Raw genomic sequence first — 16,119 nt, 5'->3', positions numbered from 1 at the left:
CCCAGAAATGACCTTGGCAAAAAGGATGGGTCAGTACGTAGGGACACAATCTTTCCCTATGAAAAATCAAGTAAGGTCTCCTGACATTCAAGGCCTGCAACTCAGATACTCTTCTCACTGAGGTAAGGGCTACTAGAAGTACAGTCTTCCAAGACAAAAATTTCATATCACATTAATTAGAAGGTTTGAAAGGAGGACTTGTTGATGACAGAAGCACCAAAGTCAAGTCCCAAGGCTCTATGGGGGACTTGACAGGAGGTTTAACATGTAATACTCCTTGCAAGAAGGTTTTGCACAGACGGTGTGACATAACAGAAGAATTATCCTATCCATTGTAAAAATTTGCAATAGCCACTAAATGTACAGTAATTGTCGATGCTGAAGCTCCTGCATGTAATACAGTAGTCAGGTATTGTAGGATCTTCTGAATAGGCATAGAGAAACGGTCTTTGTCATGATCTTTGGCCCATGTAATGAACCTAGTCCACTTACTACAATAAATTTTCCTGGTGGAAGGTTTGTGTAAAGCGAGAAGAATCTCACGGACAGAAGATGAAATATCAGGTAGCCTGGAAATCATCGGAAGTGGAGAAACCAAGCTGTGAGCTTGAGGCTGTACAGATTGGGTGAATCAGTCCCTGATGGTGAGATAGCAGACCTTGGGATTGATCCAGGATCCACGGGCTGTGAATCAGATGAGGCCATAGGAAAGGGAACCAGACTTGACGGGACCAATAAGGGGCAATGAGGATCACTTTGCTTCTCAAACTTTGAGCTTTCTGGAGGAATTTCGGGATGAGGGGAAATGGGGAAAAGGCATACAGCAGACCCGGGAGCCAATTGTGCGCCACAGCATCCCTCGGTGTCTCCCCGAGGGGGGATCAGGGCAAAGTAGCTTCTGCATTTGTTGCTTAGAGGGGAAGCAAATAGGTCGCCGCAAGGCCTGCCCCAACGGCAGAAGATCTGATCCGCTATAATAGGACTGAGGGACCACTCGTGACGCATCAGGATTTTCCTGCTCAGGTTGTCCGCAATAAGGTTGGAACTCCCGGGATTGTGCATTGCTATAAGAAAGCGGTTGGAAGCTATCGCCCAGTGCCAAATTTTCATGTCTTCCCGACACAGGGGGTAAGACCTGGTTCCACCTTGTTTATTGATATACCAGACGACTGACATGTTGTCTGACTGAATTGCAATGGTCCCGGAAGGAAGGGATGTGTGGAAGGCTTGCAACACTAAGAGAACAGCCCTCAATTCCAGGACATTTATGTGCAAATTGGCCTCCATGGGGGAACCAGGTGCCTTGGACTGTCTTTCCTTGGAAATGCCCCCCCAACAGGGAAGCATCTGTGGTCACCGTGGCCCTGGGCTGGGGAAGGCAGAACAGTCGACACCAAAGATTTGATTCTGGCTTCATCTACCAAAGCATTTCTTTCTTGCAAAGATTTGTAAGGCATATCATGTGGTCGAATGGATCGGTTAAGTTCGACCATTGTGATGAAAGGAGCCACTGTACTAGTGTCATGTGCAACCTCGCCAGTGGAACTAAGGTAATGGTTACTGCCATAGATCCCAATAGCTGTAGTACAAGGCATGCTGGTACAAAAGTCTGTTGTAGAAGGACTTGAATCTGGCTTATTTTTGAGAGCCTGTGAGGAGGAAGGAAAGCTTGACAGGATGTTGTGTTGAGGATTGCTCCAATAAATTCCAGTGTTTTTGTTGGGGACATTTGACATTTTTCCATGTTGATCGTGATACCTAAGCGAAGAGCAAGGCCTTGAGTGAAAGAGAGGCTGTGGATGAGAAGATTCCTGGTTGTGGCGGTAAGGAGACAATCGTCCAGATACAGAAACACCTGGAATCCTTGTAGCCGGAGATGAGCTACTACGACTGCCATACATTTGGTGAACATTCTGGGGGCTGTCGAGAGACTGAATGGCAGTACCCTGAACTCATAGTGATTGGCTCTCAGCCAGAGGCAGAGAAATCTCTGGGAGCATTTGTCCATCTTTATGTGGTAATACATGTCCTGGAGATCTACAGAGCACATCCAGTTGCCCTTCCCTAGAAAGGGGAGGATGGACTGTACCGTGACCATCCGGAATTTTTGAGGTTTTATGAATTTGTTTAGTAAGCTGAGATCCAGGATTGGCCTCCAGTCCCATCTTTTTTGGCACTAAAAAGAACCTTGAGTAAAAAACATTTCCTCTCTAGTCTGGTGGGACTGGCTGGATGACTTTTTTTTCTTAGCAGCTTTTCGATTTCTAGGGCTGCTACCTCCCCTTAACTGGGTGGAACATTGGGGATTTGTTTGACTGGTCTGGGAGTAAGATTGAATGGGAAATGACAGCCTCTGGATATTATTCTCTGCACCCATGCATTTGTAGTTATGAGTTGCCAGGCTTGCAGGTGCAGGAAAATCGACCCCCAACTGCTTCCAGAGGAAAGCAATCGGGCTGCTGCTCAGGAGCGCTGGTAGGGTCGGCCGGAGAAGGAATCTCTAGTGCCCTGGTTGCGCAGACCCCTCTGCCCCGAAAGGGACATCTTCCGGATGAGTTGCCCCCTCTGCCCTGGGGGGATTGCTCACCACGAGTGTCACAAAAAGATCCTTGGGACTTCTTGAACCACAATTCTCCACCCTCTGGTTCCTGGAATAGGATCTCTGGGGGATGGAAAAACATATGCCCACAGCAGACAAGGTCTTTCCATCTTTCTCACTTCGTGACAGTGTGTCTCTTAATTTGGGACCAAAAAGGGAAGATTCGTTAATAGGAGCATTGACGAAGGAAGATTTAAAGGAGTCTGCGAAATTACACAAACGCATTCAAGCATGCAGTCTCATGACGATGCCTGATGCAGCTGCTTGAGCTGCCCCCTCGGTGGTGTGAGAGATCAAGCGCATTGAGGAGTTCGAAATAGATTCCAGGGTAGCCAGCTGCGAGGAGACAAGTGTCACGCACCTCGTCAGGCAGTACCCCGCCAAAGAGGCAGACATTTCTGAAATTAGATCTCTTTGGAGGTGAGTAAAGTGTGCCAGATAGTTCAGCAATCGAATGGCAAAGGTCGCTGAAGCGTAGGTCGGCTTCCCTAGTCTGGCTATAGCCCAAGACTCCCTGTTCGGCAGATGAACAGTGGAGCTCTCTTCTGCCAGTTCCCTCTTGGTGGCCACTGCCACGACCATGGAATCAGCTATTAACTGCTTGGACCAACTGGGCTGGTCCTGGGGGGTGGGGGGTGGGGGGGAATGGATAAAATTTTGTCTGGCCTCCGGGGAACAGATTCTGTGTTGTCCGGGGCCTTCCAGGCATGCTGCACGATCAGTTTAATAAGCTGCACCGCAGGTGGGGGTCACCCAAGAAGTAGATGGCTGAGCACAAAGGCCTGCAAGAACACAGATTCCTCCGAAGAAGGGTTAGAAGACTTCCAGTCTCTCCTCTGCTTGAGGATCTTGCGAATGTCTCCATATGAGACGTCTTCCGTGGGAGACCGTGGGGACCCTTCTCCCTCATCGCAATCGGTGTCCTCAGTGATAGATTCCTCAGGGGAATCAAGGTGCTTCCTCTTGCATCGTTTCTTCTAGTGTGGCTCCCCAGTGGGATCTTCTGAGGAGGACTCCAGAAAAAGGGTTCCCTTCAAGGGAAGGTCTTGCGGATCCCGTGCTCGGGATCCCAGAGTAGTGGGTTGGGGCAGCTGCATGCTAGAGGGGGGTTCTGGTGTCGATGCCATTGGTGCTGACTGCAAGCCTGTGGAGGCAAGGACCCTCTCCATCACCTGGAAAGCAGACCCGCCCGAGGAGGGATGGGAGCCCAGAACCAAGAAGGACAACCTTGGAACCGGGGTCACACCTCGCCCTGTGGAGCCCACCTCCAGGTGAGGAGCTCCAAGAGGACCGGTAGCTGCCGGTAGAGCCGTGGCTATAGATGGTCCTAGTGAAAAAAAAGGCGCCGACTAGGAACCACGGTAGCAACAGCCCAATCACTGCTCTGAGAGTGCACCAGTTCCAATGGAGTTGTTGAGCCAAGAGTAATTGGTGCTGACCGGGGAACCTCCGCAGTCGGAGCCGAGACAGTATGCACCAAGGTGGTCATCAGTACCAAAGTCTTCGGGGCCTGGGAAGAGGCTGGAGGAGGGGGAAGGAAGACCAAGCAGGGGTGGGCAATCCTCTAGCTGCCAGAAGCTGATCCACAGCCCTCATTACATCTTGTTCTGAAAGGCTCCTGGTGGATCTGAAGGAGGCTGCTGAAGGAGAATCAGGTCGCTCAAGAAAGGGACTAAATTGGTGTCCCAAAAAGGGGTCATAGGGAGAATATCTGTTTCTGGGAAGGTGTTCATAGGTTCATAGATTAGTACTAAGCTAACTGCCCTTGCGAGCCATTTTAAGCCTAGCCAATTGTCCCTTGTGAGACTCAAACCTTGCACCTTGTGTTTGCAAGGCAAACACCTTAACCATTAGGCCACCCTCCCAACCTGCTTCAATCTTCGGAACTGACAGAGTCATTGTCTGTGGGGTCATATAAGATATCTGCACCGTGGCTGGGGATGGTGCCGATGCGGGTACGGTAGTCAAAACCGGTGTCAAGACCAAGGACGGCACTGAGGAGGATTCTGCCAAAGCTGGTACAGTAATAGGAGTCAAAATCAGGGGCAGCACCAAGGGGGAAGACGGAGCCTGGTGCCAAAGTTGTCTGCACTGAAGACGCGGGAGAAGCTCGGTGTCGACTCGGTTCCAAGGAGGACAGAGATGTAACAGAGTGATTCCTTTTCTCTTTATGTTTTTTAGTCTTAGCAGGTGGTGAGACCTCCATCTCAGAGAGAGCCTCCGAGAAGGGAGTTTTCATCATACCCTTCAAAATCAACTTGTTCTTTCGCTCAGACAAAGTTCGATTGCTGAAGCTGGAACAGATATCACACAAAGCATTAATGTGGTCAATGCCCAAACAATAAACGCACCGAGCGTGACCGTCTCAAGTTGGCCATCTTACGCCAGCACTTATCACACTGTTTAAAAACCAATTTACCTTTTTCAGACATAATGAAAAAACACCACACTAGTCCTAGTGACAAGATATATATCCAGAAAAACAACAACAGTAAAGTTAAAAAGGAGGGGTTTTTTTTTATATCCAGATACATAGAAAAATGAAGAGTACCAACAATAGTACTTAGAAATACTACAAGTGGTAGAAAAGAGGGCCTACCAAAGGTAGGGGAGAGGGGCATTACCAACGATGGTATAAAAGAAACTACCAACGGTCGAGGGTAGGAAATAGAACAAGTAAATGAGTTTACAGACAAAAGATGAAAATTAGTGAAAGCTGACTAAAAGGGAAGGTAGTGATAGAAATTAGCACAAAAAACATTACACTTAGCTTGAGAGAGAAGGCTTGGCACGTCTGACGAGTAACGTGGCAAATGAGATTTGAAGAGACTATGAGAGGGGCATTATGGGTAGGTCTTAGCTGAGAGTTTTTGGCTGGCGAGAGCTTGGGAACGGCCATGTCGGTTCCGAGAATGGAACCGAAGTCCTAACAGTAAGGAATGAATAAAGATTTACGACATCAGATTCACTTTTTTGCTATACCCCAAATCAGATAGTCATATACAGTGTGGTGCAGAAAAGTTTGTTTTACTATTAAACTAGTCCAAAATATAACATAGGCAATAATGTCAACAATAAAGTTCGGGTCTATATTATGATATCGCACGCTCAGAAGAGAGAACGACACAATCGATTCCATGTAAGCGAAAGCTTACAACGTAGAAACTTCAGAACAACAATTTTTTCCAAGGGAAAAAAATTGCTGTGCCGAAACAAAAAAACACAAACAAACTGCAAAACATTACATAATGTGGGGGGCTGTGCCCCCCACACCCCCCTACTTAAATATACCAACTCCGAGATCACACTACAGTGCCGAAAAGGCAAAGTAGCGAAAGCAGCCAAATGAATTCTTTCCCAGCGAAAGAATCTGCTGAAAAGCCACTTCGCTATTTTGCCTTTTCGTACTTTTCAGTTCGACAAAGACGCGACAGCGTAATATAGGGAGCCTAAAGTTCAACTAATTTTTTGCTTCTGTTTTGAGTATTCTGTATTAATTTTTGTCTCCTTTACTCTTCATACAATAAAGCAAGTTTTTTTATACACTTACACTAAAAAAAGGTGCAGCTTACTTTCTAAATGTAGAAAGAGAAACATGCTCTACTTCAGTAGTGTCTGTAAAGAAATGAACTACAAGATACTGTTACTTTATCATCTCAAATAAGAGAAACCAGATTACAAAAAAAAAAAAAAGCTATAACATTTTTCATGGTATATGTTAAAGCTCAGGCACATACTCTCCCTTATCTCGTCCGTTTCATTGAATGCTCCTTTGACGGTACTTTCTGTCATCCAGATAGGCTGCTTTTTGGCTGGTTTGCCATCTGTTATTGCCACCCGCTCATCTTCCTGCTCTTCTATGTTGATAGTGACACTTGACTGGTACAAATTTTCATATGTTGGACCCTTAGACCACCATCCGTCTCTCTGAAGTCCTCCTCCTGCTATGGCACCTCCTGCATGAGCGGCTGCTGCCGCCGCCGCCGCTGCTGCAGCTGCTGCTGCTCGTTCTTTGCTGTAAACAGATGAATGGCTAATATTAATGTCACAACAGCCACTGAAGGTAACATTAACTAAGAATTAATTGTTTACTTCTACTTTTGTGAACTTACAGTACATTGGATGAATGCAGTTTTAACAGCATGGGCAAAGTCACTGAATATAATGTCCCCATACATCTGTTCACACACATGCAATAACTGGAACACCCAGTTGTTTAGGCTTACTAATAGGATACAAGGCCTAAACAACATGATCTACATGACTGACCCAAAGCCCTGTCACTATACTTGGTATCCAACATACTGCTAAGAGGTGACTTGTGTCTGACATAGATGGTATTCTCCTACCCATTACTGATGGAGTTACTGCACATCAGAAAGTCAAATGGATCTGAGATACTTAGTCTAGAGATCTAAACCTCTTCTGCTGCATCAACAGAACAGTTTGGAGGGAAAGGTATAGCTCGCAGAGCATACTGCTGCTCTGTAACAGATTCCCCATCCGCATAATTCAAAGTTCATCCCTGTCCATATTCAGGTACAACTTGGATCCATGCAGGAGAAACAGAAAATTTAACTCAGGACTGCTCCCTGTACTACTAACGGACATAAATTAATCCTAAATCCTTTACTCCATGTAAGCATGTCCTCAAATTACCCATGACATGATCCCAGTTATTCTTATCCTCATTAGGGGTAATATATAATTATCAACCATGGTATGGGTAAGACCAATCTCTAACCAAACTGGATAGGTTAATTCAAGGTCAAAAAGGAAAACTGGCTAGGCTTAAAAGGGCCCACAAGGACAGATAGCCTAGTACTTGCCTATGAACCTTTTGAGGGCAATTAAGTATTCAGCTTGTCAATAATCAAAACATGTTACAAATTGACTGCTATGAGTCAACATAAAATAAATACAACTTATATACTTTTTAAGAGCAAAAGAGCAACCCACAACAACCATTTATCCAATAGATGTTTCTACTAAAGAAGGACCAAGGCTCACAGCTGTCATCTAACAACAAAACATTAACAGTAAGTAGTATACAGTGCTGAGATTACAGTTCTAATATTACAGTCCAATATCAGGAGAAAAAGCTGGTTAATAGCTTCTCTAGTGCAATACCCAATCATGAGTGCTTATGGGGTGCTTAACAATCATTAAGCACTTCCTATGGTCTGTTATGACTGGGTGTCAAGCTTGGGACTAACAGTGGAATGTGCCAGCCAGCAAAGAACATTTTATTAATGCCTATCAACTGTCCCTAAAATTCTCTCATATTTTTGCTCTGTCCCTAATAAACCTTATGTTTTTCTGGTAAATCAGTGATGATTACAATCGGTCACTAATGCCTGACACTAGGGTTTCACACTTCTTACTGTTCAGAAAATGCATACTGATGCAAAACCTTTTGTTCTTTTAAGTACTGTAGATGAATAAGAGCAATTTTTAAAAACTGTCACTGACTTTGATCTTTAGTTTCCCCATTATTTTGGATATATCCAGAATTCTTAAGCAAAGAAGGTAAAAGGTTGTCTGGCTGACAGCACCAAGTGCTTTAATGGCTTTCAAAGCTGGTAAAAAACTCCACACTACTAGACTTTTTTTTGTTTTGTAGCTGGTACTACATAGAGCAATTAATGCTCTATACACTACAAAGAAATATGTATCAGGTCTCAACTCATAATACATATTTTATGTTCTTGACATGGATGCCAAGATTATCCTTTCTAGTTTCACTCTCCAGATGAATTTCTTGGCATATAAGTCAGTTATGACTGGAGACCCAAATATATTCCTCTAAGTCACATCCAACAATGACATGCAAAATTAATTCAACTTATGTTTCAGTGCTTGTGTCTGCCATTATTAAATTATTACAGAAACAATTTTTCAAGATTTTATCATAACACTTATTTTACTACAACTCTGTCCTTTACCACTATTCAGCAGCACACTTAAGACAAAATTTTCAGCAGTTGCTTGGCATGGGGCTGCCCACCTTAGCCTCTAGTCAGTGATGCAGTTAATTACATCTACCTTGCCTGGGAAGGTCATTATAACACGAGGGTAGGACAGTAGTTAAAAAAGAAAGTCAACAAGTAATTTACATTTTTGAAACAGCATTCCTTTGATGTCCAGTCCTGACCTTTGGTTGTTGTCTATACAGCATCTGCACATACTTTGTATAGATTTTCACTAGCTATTCTATTTCCTCCGATTCCCTCAAAAGCATGCCGCTTAGTAAGTTGCTCTGGTTCTGACTGACACAAGTCCTTGACCCACTAATTGACTAACAAAAACAAATCTGCAATTTACACAATTAGAAACTGTATATTCCTGTAGACTCTAAATACAGTAGTAGTGCCTGTGCAGAACTGAGACACTCAGAAAAATAAGATGCACAGTTACTGTCAAACTCAGAAACCATTTTGAGAAAAAGATATGTTATTAACATAAAAGCTGACATATGAATATGACTATCTGAATGATCTTCATCCTTTCAAATTACATTATTTTTAGGGAAGCTCCTGTCTTTTAGTTTGGACATTAACAAGTGACATACTACCTATGGCTACCCAAATTAAAGGGAACTTCGGCAGCTTAGGCTGGGTTGTGGGAGCACCCACCAAAAGGAGAACAGATTTAGTGTATTCCTGACTCATTAAAGAGGGTCTACTTTGTGAATCAGCTGGCATAAGAAAGTACAGTTTTGTACCTACCATAAATGTAGATGTCCGATAGGTATGCAACTGCAGTCCTTACATATGGGTTGTACTGCCTCAGGCAGCCCTTCGGTCGGCCGGATTCCAAAGTCTGGGTCCGGCGTCAGCTGATGTCGCCCTTTCCCCAACGTCAGAGTGCCTGGGGTATAAAAGCGTCAGCCAACGCCATCTTCTTCAGTGTTTCTTGCCCCAGATGCCAGGTGCCCTCTAAGGAAGGCTAAATTTTGAAAATAGAGAAAAAATTCCAGACAAGTACAATAACATAAAAAAAAAATACACCATAAAAGATTACCCCAGGTAGCTAAAATGAGGGGTAGAAACCCAAAGGAATACCACAGAGGGGTAGGTGGGAGGGAAAACCTGACTGCAGTTGCATACAATACATACCCAGTCACACATGGTACCATCACAACTTCAAATCATACACATACTCACACAAAGACATACTCGGAGGCTCTGATCAAAAATTTACCAAAACAGCAGAGGCCACCAAAGCAGACACCCAAACAACTACCACCTCACGACCCTACACATGCAACACATAGACCACACAGTCAGAGTGTCAAACAGTCACAGCCATTAAGGCCAAACAAAATGCCAGACACACTTGTCATTGGTGATTCCATAGTCAGACACACTGACGTCCCGCTCACCAGACTGAGTAAAGAGAAGGTCACAGTAAGCTGCCTGTCGGGCGCTAGAATCCGCCACATAACGCAAGCACTCAGGTCTCTCAACAGCAGGTACAAGTACGACTCAGTCATTGTCCACGCTGGTGTCAAGCGACCTGAGGCACCTCCTTGGACTACATGAAAAGGGACATCGAGGAGCTCTCTGATTATGTAGCCCAGGCAGGTATGACCCTGACCTTGAGCAGTATCCTACCTTCACCTAGAATGATGCCACAATACAGTGATAAGATGATCAGCTTTAATAATTGGCTTAAATTCTGGTGTCATTCAAAGGGGATCAATGTCTGTCTGCCTGGGATGACATGCTGGACAAGCCACGCTGCTTCGCAAGGGACGGCTTGCACCTGTCACCCTGGGCTTCGGATATTGGCAAAGGCTCTTGCCACCCCATAGTGTCTTTTTAGGCAAGGCTCAAATTCTAAACCTACCACCCTAGAACACCAAAAGGAAAAAACTAAGGGTAATGCTGCTCAATGCCAGAAGTCTCAATCTCAAGATGCACGCACTCGAGGCCCTTCTCAATATGGAGAACATCGATGTCTGTGCTGTGACAGAAACCTGGTTCAAGGCTCCTGAGAGCACCCCAGCACTAACAGGTTTCACCTCATATCATGCGTTCGCCCCAAAATCCGGACAACACCAAGAAAGGAGGGGGTGTCCATATTCATAAAGGACACCCACACCTCAAGGTTGGTGGCAACGCACGATGCATCGGAGACCATCCAGGTGCAATTAACCATAGGCAAGACTGCTCTGCAATTTGTAGCATGTTACAGGCCACCCTCTCAAACTCAGGAACCTCACATGGCCTTCCTGAAAACATTGGAGGATAAATGTATCTTCAAACACCATCATACTAGGTGACTTCAACTACCCTAATATAGACTGGGAACACTACTCAAGCCCGAACACTCTAACCCAAAGATTCCTGGAGTTCATAAACTCAAATGCCATGGAACAACTAGTCACCATCCCCACAAGAGGAGAAAACATACTTGATCTCATCATCACGAACATGGGATCAAAATGTTCAACACCGAAGTATGCCCCTCACTGGTGAGATCAGATCATAAACTAATCTCGCTGGAGGTCCTCATCCGCCCCACCTGAAACAAAAAGACCACAGTGAAAAATTCTCAAAAGCCGCTTTTACACTTCTAAAACTAGTGTGGTCTCCTTTAAGGCCCCTGAGCCAGTGGTAAACATTACTCAAACCGCTGAATCACTTACAAATGCCTTCTACCAGCACCTACAGGACTGCATGGATCAGGCAATCCCAAACAAAACTAAGACTCTCTGTACCAAAGGCAAGCGTCCAGTCTGGTGGACCCCAGCCATAAACAAGCTCTACAACAAAAGGAGGAAGCTACTACAAGATAGAGCAAAATCCTTGAAAGGTAAGACACCTTTGATCATTATAAGTAAAAAACTAAGAGCTCTCATAAAATCATCCAAGGCAAATTTTGAGAGAAAAATCGCCAAGGACTCTAATGAGAATCATAAGGCCGTCTTTAGCTATGTTAGAAACCTAGGAGGAAACTCCCAGATATGCTCAGAATTAGTTCAAAATGATGTGAAAATTACTGAACCTACACACATTGCCAACATACTGGCCGACAGGTTCAGTGCAAACTTCTCCCCTCCCCAAAGGAGAGATATCTATTCCAGAGGATTGTAGCCCCCAAACATCTCCAACGCCCAGGTGAGAACTGCCCTCACTAAGGCAAAAAACACAGCATCCATGGGACCGGATGGTGTCCCCGGCTGTGTGCTTCACGAACTCAATGAGGAATTAAACCCACAGTTAGGACAGCTGTTTAATCTTAGCCTCACCTCAGGATACGTACCCAAGGAGTGGCGCCGCGACTGTGGTCCCACTTCATAAGGCGGAGCCTCCACAGACCCTGGAAATTACGCCCCATTAGCTTGACAAGCCTTATCTGCAAAGCCATGGAGAGGATCATAATGGAACTCATAAATAAAGACATAGGGAACTTGCAGACTTTGGATCCAACCCAGTTTGGCTTTGTCAAAGGCAGATCCTGCCTCTTAAACTTGGTTGACTTTTTGAGACAGTCACCAAGGCCATTGATGAGGGAAAGGCAGTCCATACAGCCTACCTCGACCTGGCAAAGGCCTTGACACAATACCCCACTCAGGTATCATCGAAAAACTCATCAGCTTGAATGTAAACCCATACATCACAAGATGGGTTGCAAACTGGCTAAGTGACAGAACCCACAGGGTCAGAGTTGCTGGAGCCATGTCAGACTCAAAGCCTGTCACAAGTGGTGTCCCACAGGGCTCAGTCCTGGGTCCACTCTTGTTCGGCATCTACTTTTCTGAAGTACAAGCAAACACAGGAGGGTTATGGCTGACAAAGTTTGCAGATGTCTGCAAACTGGGCCATAGTCGAAAACACATCTGACACAGATATCCTCCAGAAGGGCCTCACAGAAACAGATAACTGGTGCCAGAGCCATGGCCTGAAGTTAAACGCCAAAAATGCATAGTCATACCCTTCGGGAAAAACAAGGTTACCCCTAGCTACCATATAGGTGGCAATCCACTGAGCACAGAAAGTCATCAGGGATCTGGGAACCCAGGTTGACAGTAGCCTTTCGTTTGACACTCATGTTGCTAAAGTAGTTAGGAAAACCTTCTATATCGCCCACCTGATCATGAAGGGATTCACATCTAGATCAAGGGAGGTCATCGTCCCCCTGTACTCATCACTCATTAGACCTATGACTGAGTACAATGCCCCGTTTGGAATGTATCTGACCAGACACCTGCTGCAGCTTGAAAGGCCCCAAAAGTTCCTCACCAAAAGTATAAAGGGTCTCAAAAATATGTCTTATGCTGCCCGACTGAAAGAACTCCAGCTCTATTCAGTCTCATACCGCTTGCTCAGAGGTGACCTGTGCCTGACATATAAGGCCATGTCAAACCCAGATTTGATGAATATGCTTCACCTCAAAAATCTAGATCCCTCAGAACCACAAGGGCGGAGACTTAAACCTTGACACGGTTATAAATAGAACGTGCTGGAGGGACAGATTCATCACCCAGAGACTCCCTATGCTGTGGAACAAAATCCCGGTACATGTGAGGCAGAGCACCTCTCTGGCCTTGTTCAAGAGGAATCTTGACCAATGGATGGGAGATTGCAGATATACCCCAGGGATTACTTCAGTGTCACTGCTTGACAGAGGCACAGCAAAATGATAGGCATAGTTTTTATTCAAACTAAAGGGGTGGCGAAAGCCACATAACTATGGGCTAGGCTTATAAATGCCCTTGGGCAGATAGCCTAGTATGAACCTATGAACCTATACCTATCGGACATCTACATTTATGGCAGGTACAAAACTGTACTATGTCCTTCAAGGATGCAACTGCAGTCCTTACATATGGGTTGAATACCATAGCCAACCTGGGGGTGGTAGGCACTAAGACAAAGATGGTGTAGCTAAAATGCCCTGCAGGACTGCAGAAGCAAACCCTGCTCTGAATCCGGAATATAAAGGCAGGTTGTAATGTTTGGAAAATGTATGCACGGAGCTCCATGTAGCAGCTTCTAAAATGTCCTTTGTTGCCACTCCTCTTAAAAAGGCTGTGGAGGTGGCTGTAGCTCTGGTGGAATGTGGCCTGATGTCAGATGGCACAGCTTTTCCATGAAAAGAGTAGCAGAATCGAATGCAATTTCCAATCCATTTAGAAATTGTCTGTTTGGAAATTGCTTTTCCCTGTAATCCAGCAGGGTAAGCTACAAAAAGCTGGTCAGATTTTCTGAAACACTTTGTTCTGTCCAAGTAGTAGCGCAACTGTCTGTGTATGTCCAAGGTGTGCAGAAGTCTCTCCCCTTTAATTTGAGGATTGGGAAAGAAGGTAGGCAGGTGAATAGCTTGATTCAGGGACACCCTGGATACCACCTTTGGCATGAATGACGGATTGGTTCTCAAAGAAACTCTGTCCTGATGAAAAATGAGAAATGGTTGTATTACCATAAGGGCCTGTAGCTCAGAGACTCTTCTTGCTGAGGTTACTGCCAGAAGGAAAGCTGTCTTCCAAGACAGAAATTTCAACTCTGAAGATGCTGCTGGTTCAAAAGGAGGAAGAGTTAATTTTTCCAGCATGAAGTTGAGGTCCCATGCAGGCACTGGTGGTTTCCTTGGAGGGTTGATGTTCTTTATACCTCTCAGAAACTGTCTTAGCAATGGGTGAGAAAATACAGGCGGATCAGTGTTATATTTGGCAGATATTGCTGAAGCATGTGTTTTTATGGAAGAATATGAAAGGCCATTGTGGAGCATTTCAGCCAAATATTCTAGGATCTGTGGAATGCTCATCACTGATGGGTCTTGACCCTTTTTGCTGTTCCAGATAAGAAATCTCTTCCATTTTGCTGAGTATGTTTTTCTAGTGGAAGGTCTGCACGCCTCCAGGATGATATCTTTTACCCTTTTGGAAAGTGTATCCTGAGGAATAGTCATGGAATCTTCCAAGCTGTCAGCCTCAATGTTTTCAAGCTGGGGTGTAGTGTCCTGTAATTGTGCTGTGTCAGAAGAAGTGGCCTCTGAGGAAGGAGCCACGGATTGGTGTGTGTCAAGCTCCGTAGCAGTGGGTACCAGTGTTGTCTTGGCCAGTCTGGAGCTATCAGTATGACTTTTGGTTGCTCTGTCTTGATCTTTAGTAACACCTTGGTCATCAAAGGAAGAGGTGGGAAGGCATATAGTGTTAGAGAGTTCCAACTGAAGGAGAGAGAGTCCACCTTCCATGCTTGAGGATGGTATGTCCTTGTGCAAAACTTTTTCTGATGGTGATTGAGGTGGGAGGCAAAAAGATCTATGTCCGGCCTTCCCCATGCTTGAGTTATTTGTAAGAAAATGTCTGGATGCAACATCCATTTGTGTGGATCCATGATGTTTCTGCTTAGTCTGTCCGCCAGAACATTGTCCTTCCCTGGTACAAACTGGGATTGTAGCTCTATTTTCAATTGTAGGGAGATGTCCCAGAGATTCATTGCCAGTCTGCAAAGAGGGTAGGAATGGGTACCTCCTTGCTTGTTTATGTACCACATAACTGTGGTATTGTCTGTCTTTATTAGTAGATGGCCCTGATGCATGAACTTTTCGAAGGCCTTGATTGCATGTATCACTGCCAGCATTTCTTTTTGGTTGATGTGCAGGTGCTTTTCTTTTTGTGTCCATTGTCCTTGAATGCATCTGCCCTCCATGTGCGCCCCCCATCCATGGTCTGAGGCGTCTGTTGTTATGGTTTGACTTGTATGAGGCTTGCTGAAAGGCAGACCTTTGTTTATCTGGCTTGCTTGAGCCCACCATAGAAATTCCTTTTGAAGGCATGAAATGAGTGGGATCAATGCTTCCAGGCTGTGGCTGTGTTGAGACCATAAACTTTTTAGATACCATTGTAGTTTCCTCATATGCAGCCTTGCGTGTGGGATCAGAAGAATGCAAGATGCCATGAAACCCAGGGCCTGCAGGATTTTCCTTGCAGTCATCTGGGTGTGAGTTGCCAATTTTCTGAAGTATTCTGGTAATTGTTTTTGTTTTTCGTTTGTCAGAAACGCCATCTGGGTGTTTGTGTCCGGTGTGGCACCCAGGAAAGGTATTTGTTGGGATGGTACGAGACTTGATTTCTGAATATTGACTGTGTATCCCAAGGCCTGCAGTAGGTGAATGACGTAGTCCAAGTTTTTTAACAAGGCTTGTTGGCTGTCCGCTTGTATAAGGCAGTCGTCCAGGTAAGGGTATATTTGTATCCCCTGGAGTCTGCAATGTGCTATTACTGATGCCAGGCATTTCGTGAACACTATGGGCGCAGTAGATAAGCCAAAGGGCAATGCTGAGAATTGATAATGCTCTGAGCCTGCAAGAAATCTGAGGTATCTTCTGCAACTTTGTCTGATTGGGACATGCAGGTATGCCTCCTTGAGGTCCAGAGTTACCAGCAAAGACCCCTTGCCCAGCATGGGAAGGAGTTGCTGTATAGTCAGCATTTTGAATTTTGGCACAATAAGGTAAGTATTCAGTGCGGACAAGTCCAGAATGGGTCTTCATTGGCTTTCTTTTCT

General features: G+C 45.0%; 1 protein-coding gene across 1 annotated transcript in view; it reads right to left on the bottom strand.

Moving 5' to 3' along the window:
- Positions 1–16,119, bottom strand: part of GTF2E1 (general transcription factor IIE subunit 1) — a 789,416-nt gene that overhangs the window by 177,905 nt on the left and 595,392 nt on the right. The window contains exon 4 of the mRNA XM_044071513.1: positions 6,337–6,614. Coding sequence (XP_043927448.1) covers positions 6,337–6,614 — 278 coding nt within the window. The remainder of the gene's footprint in view (positions 1–6,336; positions 6,615–16,119) is intronic.

Source organism: Protopterus annectens, chromosome 5.part0 (assembly GCF_019279795.1).
Source record: "Protopterus annectens isolate FY-2018-M chromosome 5.part0, PAN1.0, whole genome shotgun sequence".
In the NCBI taxonomy this organism is placed as follows: Eukaryota; Metazoa; Chordata; order Ceratodontiformes; family Protopteridae; genus Protopterus; species Protopterus annectens.
This window is presented reverse-complemented; position numbering and strand designations above follow the sequence as displayed.